This window comes from Thermobia domestica, chromosome 10, assembly GCF_964235325.1.
Source record: "Thermobia domestica chromosome 10, izTheDome1.hap1.1, whole genome shotgun sequence".
In the NCBI taxonomy this organism is placed as follows: Eukaryota; Metazoa; Arthropoda; class Insecta; order Zygentoma; family Lepismatidae; genus Thermobia; species Thermobia domestica.
The window spans coordinates 161,705,175-161,721,475 of NC_137463.1; the positions used below are offsets into that span (position 1 = coordinate 161,705,175).

Here is a 16,301-nt window from a genome sequence, read left to right on the forward strand (position 1 = left end):
GAAACTTCTTTCTTTAGCATTTTCTATCAACATCACAAATTAATAAGATTATAGAAATATGTAAACCTATGATTTGCGCAGGAAGCAATATAATGATGTCCGTAAGTATGTATATAGAACATAAAATGTACATTAATGAATCTACTAGTTTCATGGGGAGTATTGAAATTATGTATATGAGGATGAATTATATCTTGACTACAAATATGAATATGCTTACCTTGTGTAATAGCAACTGAATCATTATCATCGTAGGTGTAACAACTAATGGTTATCAATAAAAGAAGTCATTGTATTTTCAATGCTGCTTTATTTGCCTTGTAGAGCATACAATAAGGAGTTTTCTACATTACATTTTTACACAGAGTTTAAAGTTATCACAGTGTAGCTACAAAGCTTTCTAAATATTTCAAGAATTTTATAAACGGTACAACATTTCCAGCATGCTGTATATGAATAGTTATTCATGTGGTTAATTCTTTAATAATATAGTGCACAATATCTGCTAAATAAAAACCAAGTGTTCATAAAATTATAAACTATCTTTTGCTCAAAAAATAAAAGTAATAATCATACTTATTTTCAATTACTATGAAACATATTTATTACCAATAAAAATTGGTATACACATCCGACGTGTTGTTTTGTCAGTAATTTCGAAATGAGCTGAACAATTTTAATTTAATTTCATTTAATGTAAAGAGAACAATAATTCTCTGTACAGTATTGAAAACTGTATTCCAATTGGTAAATTCATGCAGAACTTACTGACTAAAAATTTTAGTGGATATGTGTGTACCAATTTTTGCTAGTAACTGTGCATTATTAATATTCTGTAAAATTTTTCGAACGGATTTCACGATAGTGTTTTGTACAGTAATTTACAATTCTACTCGTAAAATATTCAGCATGATAGAAAGTGTAATAATTTATTCAAAATATTTATTTTTCTGTAAGTTTCATTGAGTCTTCTCGGTGCTATTATGATATTCTTTTTTGTAAACCAGTAAACACATTTAGGCATTCAAAATTCAGTTCAGTTAATCTTTAGCTAGTGTACTTGAAGAAGATAAGAGAGAAATATAGACGGAGAATGTTACATTGTTCTACATTTGGACAAAATGACAATGAATTATGAGAATTTCATAAAGTTTCTATGTATTCATATGGTAAGGAATATAGCAGAGAACTACGTTAAATTTAGCTACTATATATTTTACTTGAGTATCGGGTTAAAATTATTAGAATTGTTTTAAAACTTCTTGTGTATACATGTAAAATAAAAATAATAATAAAAAAACATCGATCGACATCTATAATTAATAATGTATAGAATTATTTTTCGCTTATTCCATTATCCATCGTAGTAGTATGCATTCAGTCCTTTCTGAGGTCATCATGAGACTCAAAAAGCTCATTTTTTCTGTTTCTCTTACCTTTCAGTTCAATGATGGCCTTAGAAAGGATCGAATGTACACTCTTGAAATAGTACAAAACAGAATCTGTTACTGCTTTTAGTGTTGAGTTTCGTGCACGTACTAAAACTTCAATTAAAGCGCATGCAGTTTGTTGGTTTACAAAGAAGTGACACCAAACAGCATCGGAAAGTCAGACAACTATGATTACTTAGGCCTGTATCTTGAACGTAATCTATCCTTTAAATGTTCAAGTGGATTTCAAGACTAAGAATGAATACTATTTTTAACAAATAACTGCAAAGTAGATACTTTTTTTTTTTCTTATCTTTCAACTCTAAAATCATAACATTTTGTTCCTTGTACGTGTCAGTAAATAGTATAATCAAAATTCATATTGAATTCATACTAAATTGGCAATAAATGGATGTTTCTACTCTGTGGTTACTCTGTATACTTTTTATAACATAAATTACAAGAATTTTATAAATAGTCGCTTATGCTTTTGTAACGGTTGTGAAACTCCATTTTAGCAATAAAATAAACTTTGTGGTTGTTTACGTGATATATATGTATTTTCTTTGTTCTTTCAAGATCTAGCTGGTTTTGCCTGTATTCTTCAGATACTATATAGTATGAGAGTAGTTTGATGCGTTATTATTCCTTTAAAGATGTTCGCTATCACAACGAGACTAGTACTATGTGGGTATGTTCATCGGGAGTAAGTTATAAAGAATTATGCATAGCGTGAAATCTTCCAGAAGTAAATTTTAGTGCTAAAAATTCATTTTAGAAAAATCACTTGAAAAAATTCTAATAGCATAAAGTAGTATTTTTTGTCGTATAGTTAATCTTCACAGTGGCATAGATATTTATTCAATATGTTTAAAAGATAAAGAAACTGGTACTTGCTTAATTACTTTAGTAATGAAGACTTTGTATATATATATATATATATATATATATATATATATATATATATATATATATATATATATATATATATATATATATATATATATATATATTGTATTCATTTGGCTTTAAATTATAACTGTCGTTTTTCTTCAATTTTTTATTTTGCTAATCAAGATACAGGGAAGTTTTTCATAGTTGAAAGACTTGTTGATCTATAAAAATATTTTCTTTCCTTTATCATAACAATGCTTTACAGATTTGTGTCCCTATACCATATTGTTGTTGAAATTACACAACAAAATAAGAACCATATTATACAATTGTTACTGTGATATGTAGTTCCTAACACAAAGATACAGTTCACTACGTATATTACAGCCAGAAGGAACAGTGCAACTATGTAAGCTTTATGATTTCTTAAGCATATCGCTTGGTTTACCAGTAGTTTACGTAAGTAATATTATTTCTTTAGTACACAGCTTGTTTCCTGTTGGACGAATACAGAAGAAACGTCACCATACCGCCGACACAAGTACTTGTCAGGAATTTGCTCATGGGTACCCTATTAAGAAAAAATAGTAATAATAATAATAATATATAACAGAAGTTATTAATTTGAACATTGATACTCAAAACTCTTGTGGTGATGACTTATCATTTTAGAAACATGTATTTATTGTTTTGTTTGGAATTACACATTGTAAACATTCTTGTTTTTTCTCAAATCTTGATTGAGCTTTCTACAGATTTCTGAGCAATCTTTTTAATCTTTCTGAACCAGTTTTTTTTTTTAAATTCAATCTACACGTTAAAGCTTATCTCTTTTGAAAGATAGGTGAATAATAATAAATGTTTGTGTGTGATTGTACAAATAAATTAACACCTGTAGGTATCAATGGTAACAAATGAGTTCCGTTTCACATTGTAAAACTACGGTATACTTCCAAACTATACAAATTCAACTGAAACAGGAAGTGCTATCAAATTTAAACCACTTCCGGTTTCCATAGAATGGTATGAGTGGTGATGGTATGTTCTCTTAAGACGTTGCATCAATTGCAAAATACGGCTTGTCCCTATCAATTACTGTTCTTTTCTATGGTGACCAATGTTGAAACCTTAAAAGGTTCATTTCTGCAGCTTCTGGTTTCAGTAGATGGTTAGCGAAGGAGATGGAATCTATTCTTGAGACGCTGAGTCAATTTAAAAAAAAAAATTCTTGAGATCTTTTGTCATTATTTGCCGTATTAAAATTAGTAGTGAGACCGGAAATACTAACAAATTTCAACCAGTTCTGGTTTCGGTAGTGTGTTGCTGGTGTTGATAATACATTCACTTGAGACGCTGGAACTTACAAAAAGCGCTTGTCCCTATCTTGTTACCATTTTTGTTCTATAGCAATAAACGAAACTGGAAATAGTTGATTTCTGCCACTTCTCGTTTGAATAAGTCAATGGAGAAAAAGGAACCGCTGAAATGATTGAAAAAAAAGTTTTTGCTTTCTTGATATCAGAATTGGAACCGGAAGTACTAGTAAATTCCAACCACTTCCGGTTTCGGTAGAGTGTTGCTGGTGATTATGATACATTTACTTGAGACGCTGAATCGATTGCAAAAGCCGCCTGTCGCTATATGTTACCGCTTTTTTCTATGACGATAAACGTTGAGACCGGAAAATGTTATTTCTACTACTTCCGGTTTGAATAATTAGCGGGGGAGATGGAACCTATTATTGGGAAGCTGAATCGATTGCAGAAAACTGCTTTTCGATATGTCTTACAGTTTATCCTCTGATACCTCTGGACAGACAGACTGACGGATATACCCATTTTATAACTCCCGAAAGATAGTTATATATAACATAGTTTGGAATTTAATAATTATGAAGTGTTTCTATACTGGATATTCGTATTTCCAGCGTTAAATGAAAATATTGTATTCTCGCATGTCTTTTTTAATTGTATGTGTGGGAACATACGCAGAAACAGTACGCTTCTCTGTCCATGATAGCGATCAGATTTTATCTATTTTCAAGTTAAGTAAAATAAAGGCTTTGATCGAACCAATTGGACTGTATATAGTCCACTTACACAAGTAAATCATATGGAATTGGTGATACTGTCAAGATCATTGGGTTTAGTTTGTGTTTCGTTTTTCAACGTCAGTTTCTTTTTTGTTTGTATAGTTTCGACACCTGGTGCACAAACTGGCAACATAGCATAGGTTACCTGAATTTTAAGGTTGAGTTCCATTGTGAGTTCAAATATGTAGAAGTGTTCGTTGTGCTTACATAATAGATTTTTCCTGTTCTTGGAGGAGTTGTTTCATTCTCCATATCTAAATTCATTTATGTTATTAATAGCGTGATTTAAGTAAGTAGTGTCATCAAGAAAATATGATGAAATGCTTTTAGACTATAAAACAATAATGTATTCTTTATATTGCAATTGAATTAATTAATATGTACGATTTACATTGTTTATTTTAAAAAAAATGCCTTCTATGTCTCTTATGACAATCATAGATGATCATAAAACAACGTATACCCTCTGAAAATTTTAGGACTACAGCACTGGTTAGTAGATTGGTAATTCTAAATTCTTGTGCATTTTTAGATGTTAAAACTGTTTACGTTACATAGTGGCATATACAGCTATATCCTAATACTCACCTGTGAGTTTGAATTTCAGGTAAATTAATGTTGTCGTATTTCAACGTGGACTCAGGTACAATAGCGCGTTGTGAATCCTGAAAGAAGAAAGAAAAACTTTATTTTGTGATCGTGCATACTTGAGTAAAATTGAGCAAATAAATTAAAATTAAGAGGTCTGAAATCTTCATGTTATGTTTCCCCACTGATCCTAATTTACTCTCTTTTTAGTTTATTCCGGGAGCAGTATACATTATATTAAAGTATTAAATAGTATCCAGTATTAGAGATAAATGCATCTAATTGGTGAAGGATGCATTGTCTGTTGTGAAAAAGTAAATGCTAGAATGAAAGAGAAAAATATGCTTGAATTATGAAAAGAATATTTTGTATATTTTAGTTATTGTTCGTCTAACAAAATTGTTTGGAGCTGTAATAAGACTATTGACTGAGAGTAGAAATATTTGTGTGACTGTCCTTGCTCCCATATACTATACAGATTGTTCGCAAATCGCATATAGGGAAAAGAGCATATTGTTTCTTGTTTAGTTTTATATACAATTCAACTAATTTTAAACCATATAAAATAGGAGATAAATGGTTAATATCTTTAATATATGCACTGGTGTCTTTATTTTTTAAAAAAGGACTGTGTATATTTAAGTTGGTAATTCCTAAATACAATATACATTTTTCCCTTTATGAGAGTTGCAAACATTTTTAACATCTGAAAAAGTTCTTAAACAAGCCATTGTGCATAATGGATGATGATTTACAGTCAGACTCAGGACTTGAAAAATAATGGCAACTAACTTTCGTGACGTTAGTGTTGTTAGTTTTTACCTGGCAGTAGTTCCGATTTTTATGTTCTTGATTGGACTAAGAACAAATTATAATAAGTTCTTTATAAAATTCAAAGCTTCCAACTTATCCGAACCTTTACGTCATTAGATGATTTTGATCCGTCCACTAAAGTGGACACTGGTATTTTAATGCTTAAACTTATACCGCCTTATGCAGAGTCGTTTTGACGAATGATTAGCGTCATACTAAAGGCCTGACTACTGCACGAAACATATGTTAGTCGAACTCTTTAGTACGATACTAATCACGCGTCAGAATGACTCTGCATAAGGCCCATATTGTCTTCAATTGCTGTTTGATTAACAAGCTGAAGACTAAGGTAAGTTTGTACCTTTTACACCAAGAACTATATAATTTAAGGCCAAAACAAGTAGACCTATATATAATATCAAATTTGATTTGTGTTATTGTTATTCTTGGTTTTCAGAACTAGTGCCTAGATCAGAAGAAACATTTTCGAGCCCTGAGCGTACTATTAACATTAGTTCTGTATTTCTTATTACCAATAGCAATTGAACAGTTCTTACCTTAGTGAGAATCTTCTCAGAAAATTTTACATTGCTGCCGTCTGCATTTAGGTTTGTGTTGAATGTCAAATATAAGAATATCATGTTGAAAAATGTCATGAGTGCTTCTCTACCAATTTCAATGTAAGATTTGATTGGAATATTTCTAAATATTTCTGATTTTATTGCTGCTAATTTTAATAATATACTGCTATCAGTTAATTCATTTTCTGGATATTTGACATTATCAAGTAAGAGACTATTGTCGTTTGTGTTTCGTAAAAGATCTTCATTCAATTCAATAACGATTTCATTGTCAGTGGTATTTGCACTTGTACTAGATTTTGAAAAAACATTGTTGATACTTGTTGCCAGCATCGAATCAAAATTATTATTATTTTCTGCAAATAGAGAATTAAGATGATTGCTATTGTAACTAGTTAATTTCGAAGACATACGGTAATTTCGAGCAATAGAACTATCAATTTGTGATCTGTAATTCTTCGAGCTGTGAGTTCTTTGGGCAACAGTTACTCTGAATTCATTGTTAAGTCTACTAAGGAATGAATGTGATCGTTCTTTCCTGTCAGTGATAATACTGGCTTTAGTTGTTCTAAATGCTTTTCTTTCGATGACAGTTCTATCAGTGAATCTCTTTGAGTTGACTGGGTGAATTTCCTGTTTATTTTGCCTGTGTGAAAATACTTTAGTGCTATCTCGATTATTTGTTAATCGTCGATTTTGATCGTGTTGTAAGGGTTGGACTGCATTCGATAAATAGGAAAATCGTCGTACAGAATGCACCCGTCCAAGTGATAATTGTCTGCTGTCGCTTCTACTAGGTATATGCCTTTCACTTATTCGCAAATCAGAAATTCGATAATTCGAAAGTCTTCTTTCGGTGCTAGATCTCTCTTCAGTACTTCGTCTTTCGAGATTAATTCGTTCAGAAAAGAATCGCCTAGAATTGCTTCTTACAAGACTATGCTTTTGTCGTGATTGAACTTCATTTAGTTGGCTCATCAAATGTCTTTCGGTATTAGATCTGTCATTTCCAGTTTGTCTTTCAAAGTGTGTCCTTTCAGAAGATAATTGCCTATTATAACTTCTTTCAAAATTACGCCTTTCACTTGATCGCATACTAGGAATTCGGCGACTAGAGAATTGTTTTCCGGTGTTAGATCTGTCAATGGTGCTTCGCCTTTCGAGAGACATTCGATCAAAGTACAATTGCTTAATATTATTTTTATCAACAGTACGTCTTTTATTTGATTGAGCTTCAGCTACATAGCGGGTTGAAAATCGTCTTTCGATACTAACTTTGTCATTTGCATTTCGTCTTTCAGAACGCACCCATTCCGGGGATAGTCGCCTAATATCGCTTCTTTCAAGACTATGCCTTTCACTTGATCGAATTTCTGGAACTCGGCGATTTGAAAGTCGTCTCTCAGTGTTTGCACTTCGAATTCGAGAAACTCTTTGTGGAGAGGATGATCCCATAATATTCCTTCCATATGATTGTACTTGAGCTAGTCGTCTTTCGGTGCCAGATGCATCATTTGCACTTCGTCTTTCGAGATATGTTCGTTCAGAAGATAATTGCCTAATATCGCTTCTATCAAGACTGCGTTTCTCTCTTGACCGCACTTCAGCGCCATTCGTGACCGACGTTCGTCGTTCTACACTGAATCTGTCACTCAAATTTCGTCTTGCAAAATGAATTCTTTCAGGAGATAATCGCCTGTTACCACTTCTTTCAGAACTACGCCTCTCAAGTGATCTAAATTCCATAATTCGTCGACTCGAAAATCGTCGTTCGGTGCTGGATATGTCATTTGCACTTTGTCTTTCGAGATGTAGTTGTACCGGAGAAAATCGCCTAGTAGCACTTCTATCAAGACTAAGTGTTTCTCTTGATCGAGAATGACCAACTTGGTTAATCGAAAGTCGTCCTTCAGTGTTAGACTTGTGATTTGCACTTCGTCTTTCAGAGTGCATTTGTTGAGGAGAGAACTGCCTGCTATTACTTCTTTCAAAACTATGCCCTTCATGTGATCGAGTTTCTGCAACTCGGCTATTCAAATGACGTCTTTCGGTGTTGAATCCATCACTTACACTTCGTCTTTCTGAATGCAGCCGTTGAGGGGATACTTGCCTAAGGCTTTTACTTGATCTAAGTTCAGCTACTCGTCGGTTCAAAAGTTGTCTTTCGGTGCTAGATCTATAATTTGCAATTTGCCTTTCGAGATATGCTCGTTCAGAATATAATCGCCTAGTATTGCTTCTATCAATACTACGTTTTTCTCTTGACCTAACTTCGGTAACTTGGCTGACAGGTACTCGTTGTTCTAGGCTGAATTTCTCTCTTAAACCTCGTCTCTCAGACTGCACTTGTTCAGAAGATAGTCGTCTAATATTTCTTCCTTCAAGACTACGTGTTTCACTTGATCGAGCTTCTGCTACTAGGCGACTCTTACGTCGTGTTTCAGTGTTGAATCTGCCATTTACACTTTGACTTTCGAGACGACGTCGTTCTGGAGACCTTCGCTTAGTTTCGCGTCTTTCAGCACTACGCCTTTCCCTTGATCGAAGCTCAGTGAATTGATTAATCGAAAATTGTCTTTCGGTGCTAGTTCTGTCATTTGTATTTTGGAAGTTCACCCTTTCGAGAGATAATCGTCTAATATCGCTTCGTTCAAGACTGCGCCTTTCACGTGATCGAACTTCAGCTACTCGCCTGCTTGAAAGTCGTCTAGAATGCTCTCGTTGAAGAGATGATCGCTTGGTATTACTTTCAAGATTATTTTCTCCACTTGATCGAATTTCTGCAATTCGACTGTTCAAAATTCGTCTTTCAGCACTCACACTCCGCCTTTGAGAATCCACCCGTTCGGAGGATAATCGCCTATTTTCATTCCTTTCAAGACTGCGTCTTTCTTTTGATCGAATTTCGGTAACCTGGCTGTTCGAAAGTCGTCTGTCGATGCTATATCTTTCATTTGCACTTCGCCTTGTAGAATGCATTCGTTGAGGAGATAATTGCCTGGTATTACTTCTCCCAAGACTACGATTTTCGCTTAATTGTATGTCAGCGACTCGGCGAGTCAAAAGTCGTGTTTCGATGTTCGATCTATCGTTAACGCTTCGTTTTCTAAGATTTGATCGTTCAGAAGATAATCGTCCAGTAGAGCTTCTTTCAAGACGGTGCATTTCACTTGATCGAACTTCAGTAATTCGATGATTCGAAAGTCGTCTTTCGGTGCTAGGTCCATCACTAGTGCTTCGTCTTTCGAGATTCGATCGTTCATAAGATGTTCGCTTAGTGAGATGAGAATCAGTTATTCTTGCATACGTTCGTCGACCTGTATCAGATAATTGTCTTGCAGGGCTAGAATCGAGACTAGTGGAAAGTCTTTCTTCAGAAGACAGTCTTCTTATTGCAGACCGTCTTTCTGAATCTCGGATTCCAGATGTTTTAACAGACATTCTACGGATCATATTATTTCTGCGTTGATTGTTGTGTCTATTATCAACTCCCATTTCCAATCTGATATTTTTCCTGTTTAGAGTCCTAGGCGTATTTCTTAAATCGAGTTGTTCCTTTGGTTTGAAATGTAGCTTGACATGAGTTTCTGCATTTTGTGTTCTGTCTCGTTGATTAGAAGCCTTTACATTACGCCGTTGCTTTGAAGCCACATTTGCTGTTGATTCAGATTTTAAAAGGCGACGTTCAGTATTGATTCTATCGTTGAAGCGTATTTCGTAGGTTTTATCTATTGATGTTACCTTCTTTCTTTCCTTATTAATACGTTCTCTTGAAGGAGATCGACTTAACTGAAAATTTTCAGTGCGTGTTAAATCTATGCGACGAAGTGTTGAAATTCTTAATTCAGAATTGTCTGAGAGGGATGATCTTTTACTTCGAGATGTTTTTTCAGAATTAATTCTTGGTTTATTTCTTATAGATCGTGTTTGATCTTGCTGCAGTCTTCCATCAGATGTTTGTCGTATAAGTCGTCGTTCTAAGGATAAGGTTTGTGATCTTCGAGTATTAACCCGAAAATTTAACCGTCCATCACTGTTACTTTTCTGAAGTAAGTTCAATCTTCGTTGTTCGCTACGAAAGTTGTTTCTCGCGGGACTACCAAATCGTTCTTGAGCCGATATCCTTTCAACCAATCGCCTTTCATCTTCTTTCAATTGTTTACTTTCTACAGTTGATTTTATGTTGTGATTAGTCTTATAATTTCGAATATTCAACGTTTCTGAAGAATGGTGGCTAGTTCTAGCGATTCCAATGGAAGCACTTCGTTTTGTTCTTCGCTGTTCGTTGTTCAATCGCTCGCTTAATATTCTGCCCTCCTGTGGACCACGTACTCTGTCAATATTTCCTTGGTCAAGCCTCCTGCCCTTGTTTATTCGGTCAGAATTTTGTTGTTTCTCTCTCCTATATGTCGTAGCTCTATGTTGATTAACATCTATTTGCTTTCGAGATAATTTTCTGTTAGAATTCAATTGTTCAGTGGTGCTAGCGGATCTATATTCTTTATTGTTTAATTTCCTTATAAATTGTCTCATCTCTGTAGTAGTACGTCGCTCATCTGCCATTTGTCTATTTGAAGATCTTTCGAAATTCAATCGCTGTTGTGTATTGACGGTATCAGGTTTCAATATTTCGCGTTCCGCATCAATACGCCTTTCATTGTTCACTCTTTTCTGAGATACTTGCCTTTCCCAAGTTAATTTTCTTGATAATTGCCTTTGTTCGAAAGCAGATTTTCTAGACATGTCAACATGTTTATTTGAGACTTGTCTTTCTAGTGATGATTTTCTGTTTATTTCACGACGTTCAGGAATGTCTTGCCTTCTTGATTCTGTGTGTAAAGAATATACAGTTCTCCTTGTAAGTTCTCTAATATTTGATCGCCTTTCGCTGTTCTGCCTACGGTATGAAGCCAGACGGGTTTGCACTATTCTTCGTTGAACTATTTGACTCCTTACTTTATGCGAGTCAGAAGGCAACCGTCTGTCAAGGTCTTGTCTTTCTGTATCGTATTTTTCAGCAGTTGTGACTCTGAAAGACAATTTCTTCTCTAAATCAATTTTTCTTGCCTGCATTTTCTCTGAAGAGAATCGAGTTTTTAGTTTTAGCCTTCTATTATTAGACAAAAGTTTGGTGGGGATAAATGTTTCGCTATTTGTGTTAACGTTGAAAGATTTGTCATATTCATTTTGTTCATTAGTGTTATCATGTTTTGATTTTAATGGTTTCTGCAATTCGAAAGGTGGTTTTAATTTTGATGTTGTGTTGCCATGCAGTAACGTTCCTTCAGCTACGCTCTCATGAGGGCAGTAACCTGGCGCTTTCGTTGTTGTCCAAAATTGTCCAGTAGGATGGAGGTTATCCTGAAATCTACAGAAATAATAGTAATTAGAAATTTGCAAGCTGAAATTAAATCATATTTGTAAAATGAAAACATTACAATGTACCATCTGAACATGGGCTTGCATACAACGTGGCAGGACTTGCTATTCGCAGCATAGGTTTGCCTTGTTTGCCCCGCCAGTAGATCAAATTGTCTACTGTTGATCGTGAATAGAGTTACTAAATTTGTTTAGAAGAAAAGGGAGAAGAGAAAGAATTTCTTTGCACAAAATCGGAGTTTTAGAAATGTTCAATTTGCCATATAAGAATGAACAAGACGCGACCAAGGTCAGTCAAATATTGGTAGTGGAGACACACAGGTTCCTTTCCATTTCATTTTTCCATTTCTAATGTTCTTAAATTCTCCACATTATATCTTTGCCAAGGACTTCGTCTATGAGGAGCGTACATGAAGAGTTAACCTGCTGCTTAAAACGATAATAAATAAAAGTTTCGGAAACATGCGGATTTTTTAAAAATAACTGTTTCTATTTTTAAAAATAAGCAGTCTGGCAATTATGAACAAGAAATGCAGATAACAAATGAAGTACTACACGTTAAACATATTGCATGATTATGAAGCCAAATTCTCTTTAACTTTTCCGTATGCCGCATTCTCTTAACCGCTTCGCACTTATATTAGTACTTGTTTATACCGTAGAATTGAGCGATTTCGAAAAAAGAAAGAAAGAAAGAAAGAAAAACGCCAACTCATCCATATAAGGCTACTTGGATTATATACGACCGACTTTCAGTGTACATATTCCATGAAAAGCAATGCGCCACCCCCATGTTTGCTCTATCAGACCATCAGCATTATATATTATCGCCTGATATCGCAATTTTTATTTCTGCTAAGTATGTTAGAACACAGTCAGGAATTTTACCCCATTCCTCCCCACAGGTTTCCCATAGACCAGTAAGGGTGATAAAAGCAGAAATCCAGTTTGCTGGCATCAGAGCTTTGGATAGGAATGTCATGAAAGAGAATAGCATGGGTTCCCGTTTTCTGCTCCATACCATGATAAAACGAGAAGGACAACTTGATGGTATAGCTGAACACTTTGTTCACGTGGATCTGCACGTAGTTCTTGTTGCCTCCATACAAAGAGGGATATCTTTCCAATAGATTGGTGTTATGGTGGATTCCTAGAAGTAAGCAGAATTCATGTTCACCTTCACGTTTCTGCCCATCTTACGTTCCTCCAACTTCAACTGCGACAACAATCATGATCTTCTGCGGAAAATTTTCTCTGCACTGCCTGTAAAATTGAATAGTCCCTTGCGAGAGGTGTCATGGTACGTACTTGCCTGAACGTTACCATTACACGTGAGATAAATGTAGGTCTTATCCAATGTGACAATTCTTTCTTATTTTGACTTCGCCAAGCGTCTTTCGTACAGTTTGCGGCAGTTTGTCTTATATTCAGCAATGTGGTGTCAATGGAGGAAATACTGCTAGCAGTATAGTTTTCGGACAACATAAATGTAGTGAAGAGTAGGTTACCCAGTGTGTCTGCAACTCCAGGATGACCCCAACAAACGCCTATTGCACAATTAAGTGCTTTCGACTGTGGCCATATACTGAGCCAACGAGGTGGAATGGTAGTTGCGTTCAATTATCGCTCGCGTGTTATGTTCTGTCAATGGCACATCGGTGGTGTATACGATGGAAACCAGAGTTTCCCCGACATATCCTCCTCAATACCTCCGTGACGTACTGAACTGTTCCTCGAAATAATGATCATTCGGGAAGCGCTAATTGGCAGAACATCAACGGCCAATGCATGATTCTCTGAACACTAAACACAATAAAAACCGATTGTTCAGGATTGATCTAGTATTCTGCGTTTCTTTCTTATGATTACTCCTGCCACGTGTTAATTCACCAAGAATGTTTTCGGTGCTATCGAGAGTAACTGCAGGGGCAAGGTGAATGGAGGGTGGTGGTATTTCTATATTAAACACAGTGACGGGCCTGTGCGTGTTTGTAAACTTGCTGGTAAATGGGAAAATCTAACGTTTTCTCATTCGGCATAATAAGACCCACACTTGAATTTCTGGTATTTGATAAGAAAAAGGGAAATAAGGTACATATCCCGCTCGTTTCTGACCTTCGTTCAAGGGAATATTATTAGTTCAGTGTGCATTCGTGGTGCTCTCAATTCTGTCCTCCGACATTATCTGGACATTTTCTGGGACCCCATCCTCCAACAGAATATTTCACCGCCATATCGCGAGTTGAGGGTGCGTCCCCAGCGTGTTCTATCCGATATATGCCTTCTACTCTACCTTGCTATGTCTCCGAATCCAAACTTTATCGTGCACGTATGAGGTATGCTGACACTGTGCCTGAGCATTAGCTGGCTCCAACTACCATCTCTCAGACAGATATGTCCACATCTGTCCTGCTACGCCGGTTGGGATAGTTACATTTTGTATTAAATCAAATAATGTATGTTTTGCAACAGGTTCAAGATGAGCCATGTTGAAAGTAGTACCACCTCCCATCGCTTTCGTATGAATCAACTTCGATCAAGATCCATAAATTTTACAGTTTGCGCCAACGTAGTGGAGTCAAGTCCTCATAAATTTTATAAGATCTTTTAGCTACTGAAATCATCACTTCACATTCATCAGTTCAACTTGTTTCCATACTTTTCTTTCCCCAGTTTTTCATAGGTTCTATAACCCCAGTGGCGGATCGAGCCGGGGGGCTAGACCCCCAGTTTTTTGAATGATGAAAATAATTAAAGCTTATAGTAGTTTATAGTAAACTGAAGTTTATAGTAAACTCATTATATACCCATCATAGTCTGACAAGCCGAAAATGATAGTTGCAGTGAAAGATGTGACCTATGCCAATTGAAAGAGCTGTAACAGAGACGTACATTCACCCCCCCCAAAAAAAAAATAGCTGCCCATAGCAATAGGTTCAAGAAATATAAGGGGTGGAAGTTGGGTAAACAGCAAGGTTGGACAAAGGGGGAAAAGTGCAAATTCCGCAAAAAAAAAAAAGGGGGGGCACGGCAAAATACAATGCTGACAAGTGATGTATAGAAAGAGACTTGCCACAACAGGGAACAAATGAAGGCCACCAGTGGGGTTTACAGTGTTGCCAACTGCAATGAAAAGTACATGTTTTGCAAAGAGCACTATATGAAGTGAGTGCAATATTCAGTGTCAATCTGTCATGTAGAACGTAAGATATGACGTGTATAATCAGTGGTACAATCTAACAAAAGAGAATAGAAATAAACAGAAGTACGAAAAATACGGAAAAGACGGAGTTGGCCATCTATATGATATATCCAGTGTCCCATCTAACTCTGCGACTGAAATAGTTTCAAAGCGAAAAAAATGTGACACATCCAGTTGTGCAGGAATGTACCCATGTTAGCGGGCGACAAACTCCTGTGAGACGCAAGTGCCCCCAAGTCCCCCATCAGAGGGTCCCAGGGGCCAACTTCAAAATTTCAAATAGCACCATCGGTCGAGTTATATTTCTTTCGATAAATCATGGAATATGCAACAACGCATATCAGAAATATTTACTATATGGGATTTCAAAATGGGCGCCAAAAATATCTGCACGGTGACAAGAACAACGTGCACTTTCGGCTGCCATTTTGAAACCCGTGCTTCATATAGCAAATGTTTCTTATAGGCGGTGTTGTATCTATCCAGAGAAATATCATCCGCCCCTTCTTCCCATTTGAAATGTTGCGGTTGACCCCTCGAGCCTTATGATGGGGGCCCTAGGAGACTTGCTTCTTACAAAATTTTCTTGGCCCTCGACATGAGTACATTCGTGTGCAATTGGATTTGCAACATCTCTTTTCGCTTTGCAGCAATTTGAGATCACAATGTTCGATGCCATGTTAAGACACAACATATATTTGTGGCGGCCATTTTGAAAAACATGCTTCATATAGCAAATATTTCCTATAGGTGTTGTTGCACATTCCATGATTTATCGAGAGAGGTACAACTCGGTCCCTGTTGCCATTTGAAAGTTTGAAGTTGGCTCCTGGGGCCCTATGATGGGGATCCTGGGGGCAGTTGCTTCTCACAGACTTTTATCACCCCCTGACATTGGTACATTCCTGCACAACTGGATCCGTCACATTCTTGTTCGTTTCTCAAATCTTTCAGGTCACAAAGTTTGTGGGACACCCTGTATATTCCCACATACGACCCAACCATGACATAATGTTCACTACTTCTATTATCGGTTGTTGGCTCAACCCAACCATTTCATGTTCCCCAACTTGACATTGCCTCAATCACTCTAGCATTGATGCATTCCGAGTGATTCCTGTTGCCGGAATTTTCCTTTTGTGAAGCGAGTGGCCTAACTATATTAGAATTGTCAGGATTTTCATGGCCAGTGCTGCCAACTTTGGAACTCGTTTTTCTTTTTGACTCTAAATACGTCGGTTTCCTGCATAGTCGGTACTTCTTGTTTTGTTCATTCTAATATGAACAGCTCGTGATCAAATGTGGCGCATTATGGCCAACTC

General features: G+C 35.9%; 1 protein-coding gene across 1 annotated transcript in view; it reads right to left on the reverse strand.

Annotated features, from left to right (window-relative positions):
• Positions 1–2,416: 2,416 nt before the first annotated feature.
• Positions 2,417–16,301, reverse strand: part of LOC145662802 (uncharacterized) — a 36,715-nt gene continuing 22,830 nt past the window's right edge. The window contains exons 3-5 of the mRNA XM_081728691.1: positions 6,375–11,766; positions 5,005–5,081; positions 2,417–2,895 (exon numbers count right to left, since the gene is read on the reverse strand). Of these exons, the coding sequence (XP_081584817.1) occupies positions 2,802–2,895; positions 5,005–5,081; positions 6,375–11,766 (5,563 nt within the window). The 3' untranslated portion in view covers positions 2,417–2,801. The remainder of the gene's footprint in view (positions 2,896–5,004; positions 5,082–6,374; positions 11,767–16,301) is intronic.